General features: G+C 36.6%; 1 protein-coding gene across 6 annotated transcripts in view; it reads left to right on the forward strand.

Moving 5' to 3' along the window:
• EPS15 (epidermal growth factor receptor pathway substrate 15) overlaps positions 1-17,518 on the forward strand; it is a 138,280-nt gene that overhangs the window by 65,105 nt on the left and 55,657 nt on the right. For all 6 annotated transcript variants that reach the window (XM_065913363.1, XM_065913347.1, XM_065913355.1 and 3 more), the window contains exon 13: positions 14,384-14,456. In XM_065913363.1, coding sequence (XP_065769435.1) covers positions 14,384-14,456 — 73 coding nt within the window. The remainder of the gene's footprint in view (positions 1-14,383; positions 14,457-17,518) is intronic.

The raw sequence follows: 17,518 nt of genomic DNA on the forward strand, positions 1-17,518 counted from the left end.
AAATGGAGAATGATTGCTTTACAATGTTGTGTTGGTTTCTGCCATACGTCAACATGAATCAGCCATAGATATACATATATTCCCTCCCTCTTAGACCTCCCTCCCACCTTCAACCCTATCCCACCCCTCTAGGTTGTCACAGAGCACTGGGAGGAGCTCCCTGTGTCATAGAGCAAATTCCCATTGACTGTCTGTTTTACATTTGTTAATGTATATCTTTCAATGCTATTCTTTCAATTTGTCCCACCCTCTTCTTCCCCCACTGTGTCCACAAGTCTGTTCTCTGTGTTTGCGTCTCTGTTGTTGGTCTGCAAATAGGTTTGTCAGTACTGGTTCTAGATTCCATCTATATACTATAATATATAGTATTTGTCTTCCTTTTTCTGACTTAACTTCACTTTGTATAACAGGCTCTAGGTTCATCCACTTCACTAGAACTGACTTTAATGCATTCCTTTTAATGGCTAATATTCCATTACATATCTATGTACCACAACTTCTTTATCCATTCATCTGTCAATGGACATCTGGATTGCTTCCATGTCCTAGCTATTGTAAATAGTACTGCAGTGAACATTGGGGTAAATGTGTCTTTTAGAATTATGGTTTTCTGAGGGTATATGCCCAGTAGTGGGATTGCTGGGTCCTATGGTAGTCTTATTCCTAGTTTTTTGAGAAACCTCCATGCTGTTCTCCATAGTGGCTGTATCAGTTTATATTCCCACCACTGTGCAAGAGGGTTCCCTGTTCTCCACATCCTCTCTAGCATTTATTTTTTGCAGGTATTTTGATGATGACAATTCTGACCAGTGTGAGGTGACACCTCATTGTAGTTTTGACTTGCATTTCTCTAATAATAAACAATTTTGAATATCTTTTCAAGTGTCTATTAGCCATCTGCATGTCTTCTTTGGAGCAATGTCTGTTTAGGTCTTCCTCCCATTTTTTGATTGGGTTGTTTGATTTTCTGATATTGAGCTTCATGAGCTGCTTGTATATTTTGGAGATTAATCCTTTGTCACTTGCTTCATTTGCAGTTCTCCCATTCTGAGAGTTGTCTTTTCATCTTATTTATGGTTTTCTTTGTTGTGCAGAAGCTTTTAAGTTTAGTTAGGTCCCACTTGTTTATATTTGTTGTTATTTACATTACTCTAGGAGGTGGGTCACAGAGGATCTTGCTATGATTTATGACATAGAGTCTTTTGCCTATGTTTTCCTCTAAGAGTTTTATAGTTTTTGGTCTTAAATTTAGGTCTTTAATCCATTTTGAGTTTATCTTTGTGTATGGTGTTAGGAAGTATTCTGATTTCATTCTTTTACATGTAGCTGCCAGTTTTCTTAGCACCACTTACTGAAGAGACTTGTGTTCTCCATTGTGTATTCTTGCCTCCTTTGTCAAAAATAAGGTGCCCATAGATGCATGGGTTTATTTCTGGGCTTTCTGTCTTGTTCCATTGGTCTGTATTTCTGTTTTTGTGCCAGTACCATACTGTCTTGATGGCTGTAGCTTTGTAGTCTGAAGTCAGGAAGGTCTATTCCACCAGCTCCTCTTTCTTTCTCAAGATCACTTTGACCTGTTTTGGGGACAGCTCGGACTCTAATCTGGCCCTGCTCCTATGTGTTCTTGCCTCCAGTGTCCACAGCTGCTAGAACTAGGCGTTTTCTTTTGTGGGAACACTCATTGTCCTTTTATATATGCCATAGACATATACATAGACATACATACATACATAGACATACATATATGCATAGACATACAGTCTACACAGTTGATCGTGTGGACTTATCTGCAGCTTATACTGCTGGTGGAAAGGTTTTTGATCCTCTTTAGCCATTCTGCTCCTGGAGCTCAATTGTGGTTTTATCCTTAACCTCTGCATGTGGGTCATCCATGGGAGTTTGCTCCTGAGGCTGCCCTGGAGGACTCGGGTCTGCCCCAGTGAGGAAGGGGCATGGAGATGTCATGGCTGTTTGCATCACAGGAACCCTGGCAGCTCACGGACATCAGTAGCCACGGGCTCAAGAGATATGGCACTGTTAGGGTGTTTTCCTAGCATCTGGCTACTCTGCCCCAATGAGGACCGAATGTGGAGGTGGCACGGCTGCTTGGATTGCAGGGACCCTAGTGGTGCCAGGTGTGCAGTGAAGCCAGTTGGCCACAGGCATGGAAAATATGCTGCTCTTAGAATCCTTTTCTAACCTCTGCCAGCTGGTGTTCAGCGGCCTCTCTGGCTGGTCCTTCTCTATGGCTCTGTGTGTCTGGCACTGTTAGGACCACCCTCTCTGGGGTCTGTCTCTATTGGTCAGCTGCCGGTGTTTGCATGTGGAGAGAGAGAGGCTACAGTGATGGGCTCCATCCCCTCCCTGTGACTCAGCAGTAGCACCATGCCTCCTCCATGGCTTCCTGGCTTTCCTCCAAAGACATTCCCTGCCACACTCTCCTCCTCCTCATCTCCTCAGGCCATCTCCCTGTGGTCAACAGCAGTGCTTGTCCTGGAATTGCTGTCCAATCTCTATTCTCCATCTCCCAGTCACCATGCATTCTGGTGGACGTGCATCCCCATCCAGGGTATGTAGGGCCATGGCACAGATTGTCTGTATCATTCTTACTCCATTCAGACAGTTACAGATCACCTTCCCTGTCCAACAGCCTCAAATGCTTCCCTTCTGTCCCAACCACTTGCCCTGATGTGGGGATCTCAACCCTGGTTCAGCTCCCCAACCCCCCAGGTACAGATTGGTCCTGTTCATTATCTTCCTCTGTTTCCCTTCCTTCCTTCATTCTACCATGTTTTGCGTGGATCTGTGTATTCCTTTCCAATGGTCAGGGACTCCTGCTAGCTCTCAGCTGATTGCTCTGCATGATCTTCTGCATCTGAAGATGTATTCCTGATGCATCCATGGAGAGAGATATACTCCACTTCCACCTACTTCTCTGCCTTGTCTCCCTTGGGCACTTTTTTAAAATGTGAGTGTTTAGTTTTGACATATCTGCCTTCTACTGAATTCTATCAGATTCTCATTTCCAGCTCAGTGAACCTTTGCCTATTACATAAAGCTTCTACTGTTGGAATCCTAGAAAGTAAAACACAAATAAAAACAAACCCTTGGAGATTACGTAATCCAATTTCTTTCTTACTCTTTGGGGAAAAAAATCAAAGTCATACATCAGGTCAGCAACAGTGCTGACTGGCACCCAAACCTGGTTGTATAAGTTCTAGTTCTGCATTTTTCCTCTTATATAATATAGCTTTTCATTAAGATTTAGAACATTTTTACTTTGGTTTGAAAAAGATAAAACATTGGATTAGTCTTACTGGTGTATAGACTGCATTTTCATATGGTCTATAAATGGCCCGTTAGCATTTTTGCTTGTGTTATGAGAAATGTGCATTGAATAGTAGCTAGATTTGAAAATACTTGTCATCTATGCCTCTCAAACCTGTGAAAATAGACACATACTCCAATATTCTAGGGCTTGCTCGATTTCAACAGTAGTTATATTACATATGGAAAATCTTTGTAGTGAGTTTTAATAGGAAGTAGAGCATTGTACATTAAATGTTCTTGCTAGTACAAACTTTTGTAATATTAATTACATTTTGATAAACTGAGCTTTCACTACTTCTAGTTACCATAATGTTAAGTTGTACTGTCAGTCTTGTATGGTGAATTACAGCTAATCACAAAAAAGAACATATGTAACATTTTATGACTGTCTTATTAAGAAAATCATAGAGCCTCAAAACCATATTAAGTTTTAAATTATAGTCACATTTTATAAATCTGAAATACATTTATACTTGATTTGACACTTGTGAAAATATTTTCCCTAGGCTTTTACTTTAGGTGAGAACTACAGTGTAGGCAAACTTCCATCATCTGTCAACTTCAGTAATGTCATAATAAGAGTCATTTACCCCTGCTGAAATTACGGTTGTTAAAATTCAGTTTGGTAAGTGGTATTAGGTCACTTCCACCAAACCTTTGAGATATTACATTATAAAGCTTGGCTTCTGTTACTGTGAATAACAATCTTTTCTGTGCAATGGTATTACTCTATAGCCTTTGAATCAAATCTTTTATTAATATGTCAGACTGTGATGTGTATAACTACTAAACAGGAAAAAAGAATTTAAACAGATTTTGTTGTGACTTTTACTAAATTGTTATGTGACAAAAGATTTGCTCCTTCTTATTTATTTGGTTTTCAGATGAAGATACTTAATTTTAGTCCAGGGACCAAATCTGCAAATAAACAACATACATAATATGAAATTGTAATGAGTGTGTAATGAATACGTTGCTTTAAAAGATTTTTTTCCCCTCAGTGGTGGTTATAATACATAGTCATTAAAATTTGGAAAATATAGAAAAGCGTAATGAAGAAAGAAATATGTTTCTTAGAATAATAATTTGTTTTGAGCATTGAAAATCAATGGAGATGTAAAAAACTATTAATTTAAGTAACCTCAAGAGTTGGTTAGGTAAAGAATGTTCTTTGATATCAGTCAAAAAATAAGATGTTGTTTTCTTCTCTAGTTCACCAAATTGTTTCTAGTTGAAAATATAGGACATTGGTAGCTTGAAGCAGGATGACTTTTTGTCAGCTGTTTCTTCACATTTTTTATACAATTCCTTCAGCACTTGCTGTATTGGAATTTAATTATATCAATCAGCTTAAATTAGTATAATATTTTTAACTTACGGGAAAGCAATTGTTATAGTAATCTAATACCTGGATCTCTCACCTGAACTGAACACCTGTGTTTTTCATTACCCAACTAGTATTTTCATCTGATCATTCAGTAGGACATAACTTCATAAGCTTGCCCTGACCATTATATACATATATAGGGAGAGAGATAGAGACATAGCTTATTGATAAGTATATAGAGAAAATAATTTGTTCAGTATTGTTAAAATCAGTACTGTCCTTTCTGCTTTTTCTGTCTTAGAATTAGCGTTTACCTCTTACCTGGATCACTGCTATAACCTCCTAATAAACTGTGTGCTTTGAGTCTCTCCTTCATTCCTTGAGAATATCCTTCTTCCAACTGATACAGAAAGTACAACCAGGATCCCTTAGTGATTCCAACTCCCCAGCATGATCCATCTCACTTTTCTGAGTATGGCATAAAGTCTCTTCCTTTGTGGTGTTCTTTTGGCATCCTGACCATTCTTTTGTCTTCGCTACGTCCACAGTAAACCTCCTAGAACAGATATTGTGTGTTTGCTCTTGGCCCCTCTCTCAGTGGTCAACATAATGCTTTAATCTGCCATTTCAGTTTCATTCCTCTTCTTGAGCCATATGGTGGGTGGGCTTATTACCTTTCAGCTCAATATGCCACCAGTTTTTTTTCTTCTGTGCCTGTGATCCTACTGTTTCCCTTTGCTGGGTGGGCTTATTACCTCTCAGTTCAACATGCCACCAGATTTTATTCTTCTGTGCCTGTGACGTTACTGTTTCCCTTTGTCTGAGCACACCTTTACCTTGTAAGCTTTATTCCCGCTTTAAGGCAGGCCCAGCTTAAATATCATTTTTGTCAAACCCTTCCTGAAACCTTGATTGCTAGTTCTTTTTTCCTTTCTACTTAGAGAGTCGTCATTCTTTCAGAATAGTACTCACCACGTTTTAATGTGATTTTTAAAAAAAAATATATCCTTTTTAAAAAAAATTTGAACTCCTTCAGGGTAGGGTCTGTGTCTTATTCATTTGGATATGTCTAGAAATTAATGCACACAGTGCCCGACACTGCAAAATTTTGGTACAGGTTGAATAAATCAAAGAATATTATAAATATTAAGTAATTTCCGGACTTAATTCCTGAAAAACTTATGGCAGACTAGAAATCATCCCTAAAAGATGAAATAAAGCAAAGGATCTTCTGAATAATAGTTTATTTTGAAGACTATAAAAGAAGATTTTATAGACAAAAGGGATTTTAATTTTCACAGGAACATTAAGGGTAATAGACTGTTTTTTTCCTATTTGCCAATCTGTTGTGTTAGGGATTTCCTTTGAGAATCTGAAGAAAGCTGTTAGACTCTACCTCCAGAAAAAAAAGAACATATTTATCCATGCACACATCTTGGATTTGTTTCAGGAGTTCCTAGACCCTTAAAAGCTATCCATGAACCAATTTTTAAGAACCCTTGCTCTGAAAGTAAAGTGGCTCAAATATAGAAGGTCTTGGCAATGAAACATTCCAAGAAATTGCTTCAGTCACTTAGTGTGGTGGTGGTGGATTATGCTGAGGCAGGAGTTAATATTTATTTGTCTTCTCCCAGCTTTTACTTCCTTCCTGTCTCTGTCTTTTTAGCAAGAACATCAGGAAGTAGAAGCTACATCCTGTCAGGCCAGTTTGTTGATCTCGGGCCAGTAAACAGGATAGATGATTACAATAGTAGTTATTAGGCATTGTGCTATGCCTGCTTAAGTTCTCCTGTTTCATTCTTGCAACATCACTGAAGGGTGAGCAGTCTTATCCTGATTTTTCAGATAAGAAATGCATAACTTTTCTAAGAAGTTTTTCTTGATATCCGCTTCAGGCCAGAGAATACTTAATATCCTTCTCTCAGAACACTTTGGATACCGAATTATATGTCTTTCCCCAGTAGTCTCTGAGCTCTGTGTGACAGTACCAATTGTCTCTTATAATTTCTAATTAGTCAATATAGTATATATTTCAGAACATGGGTGTTCTAACCAGGTTGCCTGGTTTGATTCCTGACATGACTTAGACAAGACATGACTTAGTTACTTAACTATCTGTGCCTCAGTTTCTTCATCTGTAAAATGAAAATATGAATAATACCATGTAAAATGCCTAGTACAGTTCCTGGAACATGGTAAATTCTCAGTGCTTGTTAGTAATCGTCATCATCATCATCATCATCATCATCATCATCATCATCCCCAAAACCTAGCTCGGTGCCTAGAGCACAGCATTCACTAAAAGGTGCTAAACAGACGTTGGTTGGAGTGATGGAATGAGCAGTTGCTTCCCTAGTTGGAGAGAAACAATGTAGCTGGGCAACCAGAATCTGTGTCCCTAAATGTATAGATCTCTGCCTCAATCATACATAGGACCTGATTTTTTAAAAGTATTTTGGGCACTATTAGCATGTGGCTTGACTTTTTAAAAAAAATTATGTTTTTGGTTTAGTTCAGTTTAAATACTGTGAGAAAACATTAGCTCTGGAGAGAGCATTGCTTATATTATTGAATCTGGAATTCTTTTGCTTGTAAAATCCAATCTGATCTGTTTCTGGCCCCGTGGTACTGATACTAGAAGGTCTCAGTTGTGACTACCTCAACAGTCCATTAGTGATTGAGTCATCACTAATGTTGTGGCGTCTAAGTTGTAGCGTTTGTTTGTTTGGCAATAAGGAGAGGCACCTTAATTTGTATTCACACAAAGTGTGAATACATGGCTCATCATTTAAAACCTCTGCTTAGGGAAACTTCTCTTTTTTGAAACCCTTCTTGCTCAAGTCTGAGTCTGTGTTAATATGGCAACCAGTAGCTGCATGTGGCTACTGAGCCCTTGAAGTGTGGCTAATCCAAATTAAGATGTGCTATTAGTATAAAATATACTGGATTTCAAAAGAAGAGTGTGCATTTTTTTATATCTTGGATTAAATAAAACATGTTAAAATAAATTTCACTTGTTTCTTTTTACTTTTTAATATAGAGCTGTTAGGCCATTTAAAATTACATGTGTGGCTTATGTTTCTCTTGGACCTCTGCTCTGAACCTGTTGTTTCCTATAGAAATGACATTTTATTTGCTTGCATTATTTTGTGAAACTGATAGCTTATTAAGGGGAACTTAGGTCTTTTAAGAGCAGCACATTTTAGAAAATGTTTCAGTTTGTTTTGGGGAAACGAAAATGTCTACCAAGAAATTTCAGATCCTGAAGGATTTAGGAGTCAGTCTCTACCAACATATTTAAGTTCTAACTGCCATCACTGTGGATGCTTGATTCAGTTCAGTTCAGTCACTCAGTCGTGTCTGACTCTTTGCGACCCTATGGACTGCAGCACAACAGGCCTGTTCATCACCAACTCCTGGAGCTTGCTCAAACTCATGAACGTTGAGTTGGTGATGCCATCCAACCAACTCATCCTCTGTTTCCCCTTCTCCTCCTACCTTCAATCTTTCCCAGCATCAGGGTCTTTTCCACTGAGTCAGTTCTTTGCTTCAGGTGGCCAAAGGATTGGAGCTTCAGCTTCAGCATCAGTCCTTCCAATGAATACCCAGGACTGATCTCCTTTAGGATGGACTGGTTGGATCTCCTTGCAGTCCAAGGGACTCTCAAGAGTCTTCTCCAACACCACATTTCAAAAGCATCAATTCTTTGGCACTCAGCCTTCTTTACGGTTGAAGTCTCACATCCATACATGACTACTGGAAAAACTGTAGCTTTGACTAGACGGACCTTTGTTGACAAAGTAATGTCTCTGCTTTTTAATATGCTGTCTAAGTTGATCATGATTTTCTTCCAGGGAGCAGGCATCTTTTAATTTCATGGCTTCAGTCACCATCTGCAGTGATTTGGGAACCCAAGAAAATAAAGTCTGTCACTGTTTCCATTGTTTCCCCATCTGTTTGCCGTGAAGTGATTAGGTGCTTGATTAGAACTTTCCAAAAAGCCAGTAAATTTTATACTTTTATGCTAGTAAATTGGATGATGATGATGATTGCTGGCGTTTACTAAGCACTTATTGTGTGCTAAGCATTGTGCTGAAGTACTTCTAGGTGGAATATAAATTAATAATGTCATCAACTTTATTATCCATTGTTCTCTTTAAGAAAATTAAGTCCTAGTCTTACATTTCTTTTCTTTGAGTTTTTTCATCTCATTTTATCCTGCTAGGCAAGTAGAATAAATTAATTATTTGGACTTTGCAAAATAAACTTTCTTTTCTCCTTTAAAAGAAAATGAATCGTCTAGTTTTGGAATCTTTCACTGACAGGGCAGTGGTCATGTGAGCCACACTCCAAAGTTTGTGTTTTTTCCCTGTCTCCAGTTGGCCTTTCCTTTCAACAGTCTTTGTCAATGAATACATTTGGACTTACTTTTCAAAACTAAAGCTCATTTAAAAAAGCCAGCCTCTTAAAACTGAGGAGTTTTGTTTTTTCCCCATAGGATCAAATGCACTTAAGTTTTTATAGCAATTATCTTAACAGTTTTATCATTAATGGCTATTTTTGTTTTCCCAGCAAACTATAAGTAGGGGGCCAAGTTTAATCTTGTTTGGTATATAGTAGATACTCTGTGGGCTTCCCTGGTAGCTCAGCTGGTCAAACAGGAGACCCCTGTTTGATTCCTGGGTTGGGAAGCTCCCCTGGAGAAGGGCTAGGCTATCCACTCCAGTATTCTGGCTTCTCTGGTGGCGCAGACAGTAAAGAATCCGCCTGCAATACGGGAGACCTGGGTTCTATCCCTGGATTGAGAAGATCCCCTGAAAGAGGGCATGGCAACCCACCCCAGTATTCTTGCCTGGAGAATCCCCATGGACAGAGGAGCCTGCAAGACTGCAGTCCATGGGGTTGCACAGAGTCGGACACGACTGAGCGACTGAGCGCAATGTAGCACAGATACTCAGTAGCTGTTTGTTGAAAGAATTGAAATAATGCGTAGTTGTATAGTGATTATATATTTAGGGCAAAGAGAAATTAACAATTTAAGGTACAAATCATTGTCTTCAGTCTCAAACTTTTAAGTTTTTATCAACTAAATATGAATTCTTAGAGTCTAACTTTCAGAGTGGTTTGAATTACAAGCCAAGACTTTCTTATCAACTGTCTGCAGTTGTTACTCTAATCCAGCTCAAGACTTCTGACAGTTCCCAAGATAAGCAGAGTCAGAGTGTTCTGTTGCCTTTCTAGCAACTGTCATCAGCTTTCTCAATAATAAGAGCCTCTGTTTCCTCTCTTTCCCAATAGAGCAGAAACCAGCAGAGAAAGAAGAGCTATGTTGTTTAATGCCATTCAGGAGTTCAGAAAAGCACAACTCAGATCTTTGGGGACTTGCATTGTCTGCCTATATTAAAAATCTGTGTGTCTTTACCTAGTACTGAAGTTTTATAATCATAACCTGATCTACCATTACAGCTTTATTTATCACACATAACCCTCCATCTTAGATAAATTAATCTGCTATCTAGAGTTTTCTCATCTCTGTGCTTTCCTTTTTACTAACTTTTTTTATTGTGGTAAAATATGCATAGCAAAAAGTTAACAGTTTTAAAACCATTTTTAGGCATACAGACCAGTGGCATAGATGTATTTGCACTGTTATGCAGCTGTCACCACTGTGGTATATTTATCATATGGTATTTCAACAGGAATTATGCCAGCCTGGGAATCTCCAATACTTTATCACCCAAACTGAATGGTTTAATTGGACTTGATACCAACTTAACTTCAATTGTATACAAAATCCTGCTTCTGTAAAATCTAATTCATGTTGTTGTTTTCTATTAATTCCAAATAAAGGCATCTTAGATAAAGTTTGTAACTACCTTGGCTTTGATCAGGGACCCTGTCTTGAGATAATTCCTGTGATTATGAGGTGGGAAGCTATGACTGGTTGAGCTTCAGTTGGAAACTAATCACTGACTAATTATTATTCAGAGAGGTTAAAAAGATGAAAAAGATGGTATGTTCTATTGGAACTATACGGGTAGAAAGATAATAGGGAGAGAGGAGCAGTCTCCTGAGATCGCTGAGTCCTCGAAGAAGGATGGGTCAACTAGAACAAGGAGCTGTGACTTCAGTGGTTTAACAAGGATGACTATGATGGAGCCAGTATTTGAATTTTGGACTATTTTACTCCAAGTCTTATGCTTTGAAAACCATATAATGAATTTCTAAATGTAGACAGTAGTTATTTTGAATATTTAGACAACATCAGTGTTTTATAAACTTTCTGATATCCCATGATTCTGTTTAACAAATTTAAAAATTACTCCATCTATATTATTTAAAATTCTAAGTAATATTAATATTATAGGTAAAACCAAATCAGCATAGGCTCAGTGCCTACTTTTTTCTTAATTGCATGCTATCTTGTGCATTTCACTGTACAAATCTTAAGATGGTAGAGATATCAGCATCTGCAGAGTGAAAAATAATACTGAAGCTCTGAATAGTTGTATGACCTAATCAGAGTCAGAAAAACCATTTCGTGGCAAAGCCAGATTAGAATCCAAGCCTCCAGGCCTTGGACGGATGTTCGACTACTTGATCATAAGTTTATGCAGTTATAAACTTCAGATTCTGAAAGCTTAGCTTATATTTTGCTTTTCTTGCTGGTTCAGATTCCAGGTTCCGTCAACCTTTGAAACCACTAGGAAGCTCTTTTTCTGGCCTTTCTTTACAGCTTTGATATTTGTGAATTCTTCAAGATGTGCTATAATCTTGGGAGTAAATAGGGCCAGAGAGATAGTCTAAAATGGAGGGTGTGTAGGATCGTTTCCCTTTTTCAGAAGTTGCTAAGGTGAAGTCAGTAGCTTTTCCCGACGTCTAAGATAAGTGACAAAATACTCACACACCTAACTTTGAGATATGTATGTCTTATCCACATGTATTGATGGACTCCTTAGGAAACTGCATCTAAACGTCTTTTTATTGTGGCACAGAGTCTTAAAAATAATTAAAATTTTAAATTACTAGTGTTAAACAGAATGCTTGGATGTTCTTGTATTGACTATGTATTCATCACCTTTAGAAAAATACACCTGTTGTTTGAGAGTGAGGAGAATGTAAGGAATATGGCCTGCCATCGTTAGTGTACCTAAAGTGTGTTTACATATTTTTAGTTGCCTGAAATGAGAAAGATAGTTATAGAGGTTAGATGCCTGTGGAATACCACAGAATAACAATTTGGTATCTCTGAAATTATCATCTAAATTAATGAGAAAATTATTTGATTTTCAGTCTGGTTTTAGGAAAGATTTTCATTCATCAATTTTTTAAAAATTTATTTAGTTTTAATTGAAGGGTAATTGCTTTACAATATTGTGTTGGTTTCTACCAAACATCAACATGAATCAGTCATAGGTTTGGTATAGAAAGTACTGTAACTGGTCATTTTATTCTTTTTAAAGTTTTCTGTTCAGTAATTATACTACTTGATTTTGATAATAAAAGGAGTTATGAGACCAGAATTTGACTAGATAAATATGGACTGAAAGTTAAATTTAATTGATCTCAGAATAAAGAGAAATTAATCCCTAAAAATTCCTATATTTTTATTTAGTTGGGAATGGTCTTCAGGGTGTTTAATATCACCACCAATCCCCACCCCTCCCACACCCAAAATCATGAATTTGTACTTTATGTTCTTCTTCCATTTTACCCAAACATCCATGTTGTTTGCTGGTTAGAACTGAGAATACTTTGTAATCTGTTTTCCTTTTTCACTGAGTGAGCTTCTTTCTTTTGCTCTCCTATTCTTGTGTCTTAGTTGTGTTAAAGCAGTTCATTGCCTTCTTGCACCCTGTTTTCTTTCATGCACACTTGATCTGAGCAGACATGGTCAGTATCAGCAATTAACAGCAGAGCAAGAAAAGATTGAATACAGACATGCATATTAGTGTGTGGGCGCGGTTTTGGTTTGTGATACTATGTTGCATTTTCTGTTTTTGTTATTATCTACTGTCAAAAACAAGGAACTGAGTTGGTACTGACCTTGTGTGGAATGCCTCTGAGGATTTGGGATGAAGGGAGGAAGCTGGTGTTTCATGTGACTGATTTTTGACATGCTGCAGTAGGACTGGAAACACTCCTCTGCTCACATAAGGTGGAAAGAAAAAATTTCTAAGATTGAACTTGCAGAATTTGTGGAGTATATTTAAATTTTTTTTCCTGTGGTTTTTTTTTGTATTTCAATTTTATCTAATTTTTTAAGGACTGGAAGTAAGGGATGACCTTTGCTTAATAAGTAGTTTGAGGTATGGGAGTAATGGGCTGCCACAGTTATTCGTATGATAAGAGAATATTTAAAAACCTCCACTACATCTTGAATCATATTTTGACCCATCTGACAAACAGTTAGTGAGCTCCTTGGTCATCTTTGTTATTTAAAAGCAGCATTACACAAATAGCTTTATTATTGTACTTTTACCCCCTCATACAAATTTTAAGAGCATTGCACCTATGTATCCAAAACAGTTGATTTTTATCTACACTGGTGAGAAATTTAAAAGTGGCATGTAGGTCTCTTAAGTATCTCCTGTGATAAAATTTTCTCACTTTATTTTATGCCTCAGCTTAATGGAGCCTGAGCCTCTGTTTGGGTTATGTCTTAAGCTGAAACTGAAATAGTCATGAAGCTCTAAGAAAAAACTCTGGAGTGCTAATTTGAAGGACTTCTTGAATGGCATCCCCGCTTCTTCTTGTTGGTCTTCATTACCTTCACCTCACCCCAAAAGTGTATTCTTGCAGAATTCTGTGGCTTTTTCTTCTCATTTTGTGGAAAAAGAAAGTGAAGGGAGCAGTGGGGAGGGGAGAGATTTCAGTACAACCAGGCATTTAAATTTTTTACTTTAAAAAAAAAAACCTCTGTTTTGTAATTCCGAATCTAAGATTGCTTAAGAGTCCCTTATTAGGAATCCAGTTTTGATGGAAGCTTATAAGAATTTAGAAAATGATATTTCAATGTAAATGTGGATCCTAACATGTATGACCTGAAGAGTAGAAAGAGATAAATGCTAATGTGATTCTTTTTTTCACTCAGTGCACATTATCTTATATATTTGATCAATTGATATTGAAAGGTGGTCCTAAAATAGCTTTTGAGCAGATGCAGTATTGAATAGATCAGATGACCTGTGTATTGGCAGTCTTTTCTATTTTCTCTGTTGTTTCATTCTAAAATTGGTGCACACAAGGGATGTAAGAGGTTATTAGTACTTAAGTAATGTCCTTTTCCTTAGTATTGTTGACTGTTTCTCTTAGCCATTTTCATTTTATTTAACAGTGGTATTTAAGGGTTAATCTCACAGAGCTGATGCAACCCCTCCTTGTTTTTCACCAGTAATTTTCATTGGACAGCATTTCCATAGCAACAGTGAGATCAGTGAAACCTTAATGTTTCATTGATTATTTTTCTCCTCTTCCTTTTTTAATCTATTCTCTTTTCACCACATTTTAGTGAGAAAGCGATTTTTTTTTTTTTTTTACTAATAGAGCTTATATTGATTTCTATTCCATAAAAAATTAAAAGAGGGTAGAAAAAACTGCCCTTCATTTAAAAATTGAATGTTTCACCATGTATTTAAAAAGCGATTCAGGATTAGGAGGATGGATAACCATACCGGCTGTAGCTGATGTTCTCAAATATTCTTGCATTGTTTGCTGGTCTTCTAGGGAAAAGAATAATGTGGAACAGGACCTTAAGGAGAAAGAAGATGCTGTTAAACAGAGAACAAGCGAGGTTCAGGTATGTGAACTGTCAAATTCAGTATTCCATTTCTGATTTAGGAGGATTCATTTTAAATGTAGAGGGGAATTTACAGTGTGATGGTTGTGGTATTGGTGAGTAGGTAAAGGGAATCCCTGTTATTTATGTGATATGAATCCTTATCTTTGACAAAATTATTATTTTTCTCCTCACTCTGGCCTGCAAAGATTACACTACAATGATAAAGCAGTATTTTTCAGCATAAATTTCTCATTTTAAAAGTATTTTTAAGATGATATTTATCTGCATATTATAGCCTTAAAGGTAAGTTTGAATGACTTGTCATATAAATATTATTGCACCAATAAAACTGAATGAATGAGAGCATCATCATCATCATGAAAACGCACATTGGTTTTTCATGGGTGTGAGATTTTTTTAGCTAGGAGACCTAACATTTTAAATTACTGTCTCAATACTAGTAGGGTAGGAAATGATAGGGAACAATTCAAAATAGCATTTTACAAGTTGCTTAGTAGCCAGGATATCTTAAACTTTGGGATAAAGAGATTTAATTCATTTTTACTAAGTGCTGTGTTAAGTAGTTTCATTTTACAAATAGAAAAGACAAAAAGACCTCCATTTCTGATTGGGAATGACACAAAAGAGGTATTTCAAACGTTAAAATATAGAAAATTGGGCAGTGTTGCATTTAGAGCCATAAGCAATAACCATGATATTGGGACATCATTTCTTAAATGCTGCACCAGCACATACAGGATGTTGGATGTAGAAGCACTGGTAGCAGTTGCCAGTAAGAGCTCATGCATGGACATTTCTTAACCTTAACAGTCATATATTGAATTTCCTTGTCTTAATAGTTTTAAATGGGCAAAAGCTCTAAAACTGTTAGATCCAGTATTTTGTTTTGATGTAGCACATTCACTAGAGATGGTATGATAGGTGGACCATGCTAGGGTGGGGAGAATGATTTATTGAGGGGTTGAAGAAGAAGCCAGAGAGAGAGACTTCTTATTAGAAGTTGATTCTATTACTGTACTTATTATATATACTGGAATTTTCCTAAAGGTGATACAGAATTAACGGATTGTCACTAATGTATTTCTCTTTGTGATAGTGAAATATGGAATGATATCCTCAATTACTTTATTTTTGTGCAATTTTTGAGCTTAAGAAATGCAGGAGTCATAGACTTTAAGCAGTTACTGCTGAAAATAGCTTAAGAATGGAAGATAAAATGATCTACAAAAGTTTTCTCAATCTGAAGAGGTAGAGGTAGTTACTGATATAATATTGGACAACTTCTAAATTTAGCCAGATATGTTTCAAAGTACCAAGGTTTTTGCAGTAGACACTATTTTTGTGTGTGTGTGTGTGTACATCTATCTGGTTTTTCACTACTGCATCTTTTGAGATTGTGAATTTTAAATAGCTGCTTTGGGAGAACACTAAAATTTACACTTTTCTTTTCAAACTAAATCAGCTATCCTTAAATATTTGATTTGTTATATTTATAGAAGTTTTGTTGTCAGTCAACATTTCTTTGTTATATGCTAGCCCTTCTTTTACCTAGTGTTGATGGTAAGGAACATGTTAAACCTTCAAGTTTTCTGAATCCAAAATGTGTGGTTGGCTGAGGAAGTCTAAATAGTTGAATTTTTTTTTTTTTTTTTGCATAAGGTGCTGTAAATAAAAGGTATTTTAGAGCATGAGTGTAGGCCAGGTTGTAATGGTTGAACATGTAGGTTCATTGAGAAAAAACACAGAATTAAAGCTTTTTGCATTAGTAGATTCATTACTCATTCCATGTCAGTACAGGTATTTTTATATTGTTTATGGTAATGAGATACTAGACTAAGAATGACATGGATAGTTGACATCTACAAGTAATTAAAGCTTTCATTTTAGTGATTATTTTTGATTTTCTGAAGCAAGACCACTTACCTGAAAGTGATAATAAATATATTGTATTACCTATTGAGTTAACTCTGAATTAGCCATTGGTAATGAGGCAAAGACTAGGAATAACATGAATAATTAAGATCTGTAACTAACTTGAACTTTTAGTGCTTGTTTTCTAATTTCTCTGCCAAAAGGCATTTTACTACTGCTTCCCTGCTTCCTTCTGACCCCACTTTCTAATGTAGGTGCTAATGAAAAATGCCAAAATGAAGGCATCAAGGGAGAAGTAAGAGAATTTTGGCTCATCAATAAATGTCTTCCTGCCTCAATCAAATATGGCTTTTCTGCGTATTCTTGCTTTTCTCTGTATTTCTAAAGTTACAGTTTGTGATAATATGAGCTCATATCTCAAGTACAGAAACCAGACTTTCAAAGCCTCTTTAGATTTCATCAAAGTGCCAAAAGACTAGTTCTTTTTTTTTTTTTTTAAGCGTTTATATAGTCTTTCTAATTCAGGTAAATTAGAAGGTTTGCTACATAATTAATTTTCTACATGTTTGTTTCCTGTCTGTGTTCTGATATATTACCATCTTGAAAACTCACAGTTCACGATTTTTTTCTTGAAGAACAAACCAACAATTAACTTCATATTTTATGCCATGGGATGATCACTGTTAACTCATATGAGGTAAACTGCTAGTTTGTCAAGTTCTGTGGAGAAATTAGATCCAAAATGATGCAAGGGGGGGAAACTGTAAAAGGCTGTTCTGTCTCAAATGTTTATGGTTTGAGTTTCTTGTTGTTACAGGAAGAAGGTAGACCCACATTTTTTCCTACCTTAAACTGCATATGCACAATTTTATTTAAATTTTTATTCAAATATAACCTTATAGCTTCATTTGTAAAAACAAACAAAAAAAAACTTTGTGAAAACCAGCCAACATCCTTGCAACAAATTTTTGCTGCCACGTTCACTAGAATTTCAAAAAAATGTAGTTTCATCTTTGTACATCTGCAGGGATGTGCTCTGAGATCACACTCCCCTCCTGCGATCCCCACCCCTTTAAAGAAATATGTATTTTTATCTAGAATGATCTTTAATTAGTGTCTGCATATTTTCCAGAAGTACTAGAGACATTATATGTACACCATTACAGAAGTATTATGAGGCCTGTATA

The sequence above is a fragment of the Muntiacus reevesi genome, chromosome 1 (genome assembly GCF_963930625.1).
Source record: "Muntiacus reevesi chromosome 1, mMunRee1.1, whole genome shotgun sequence".
Classification (NCBI taxonomy): Eukaryota; Metazoa; Chordata; class Mammalia; order Artiodactyla; family Cervidae; genus Muntiacus; species Muntiacus reevesi.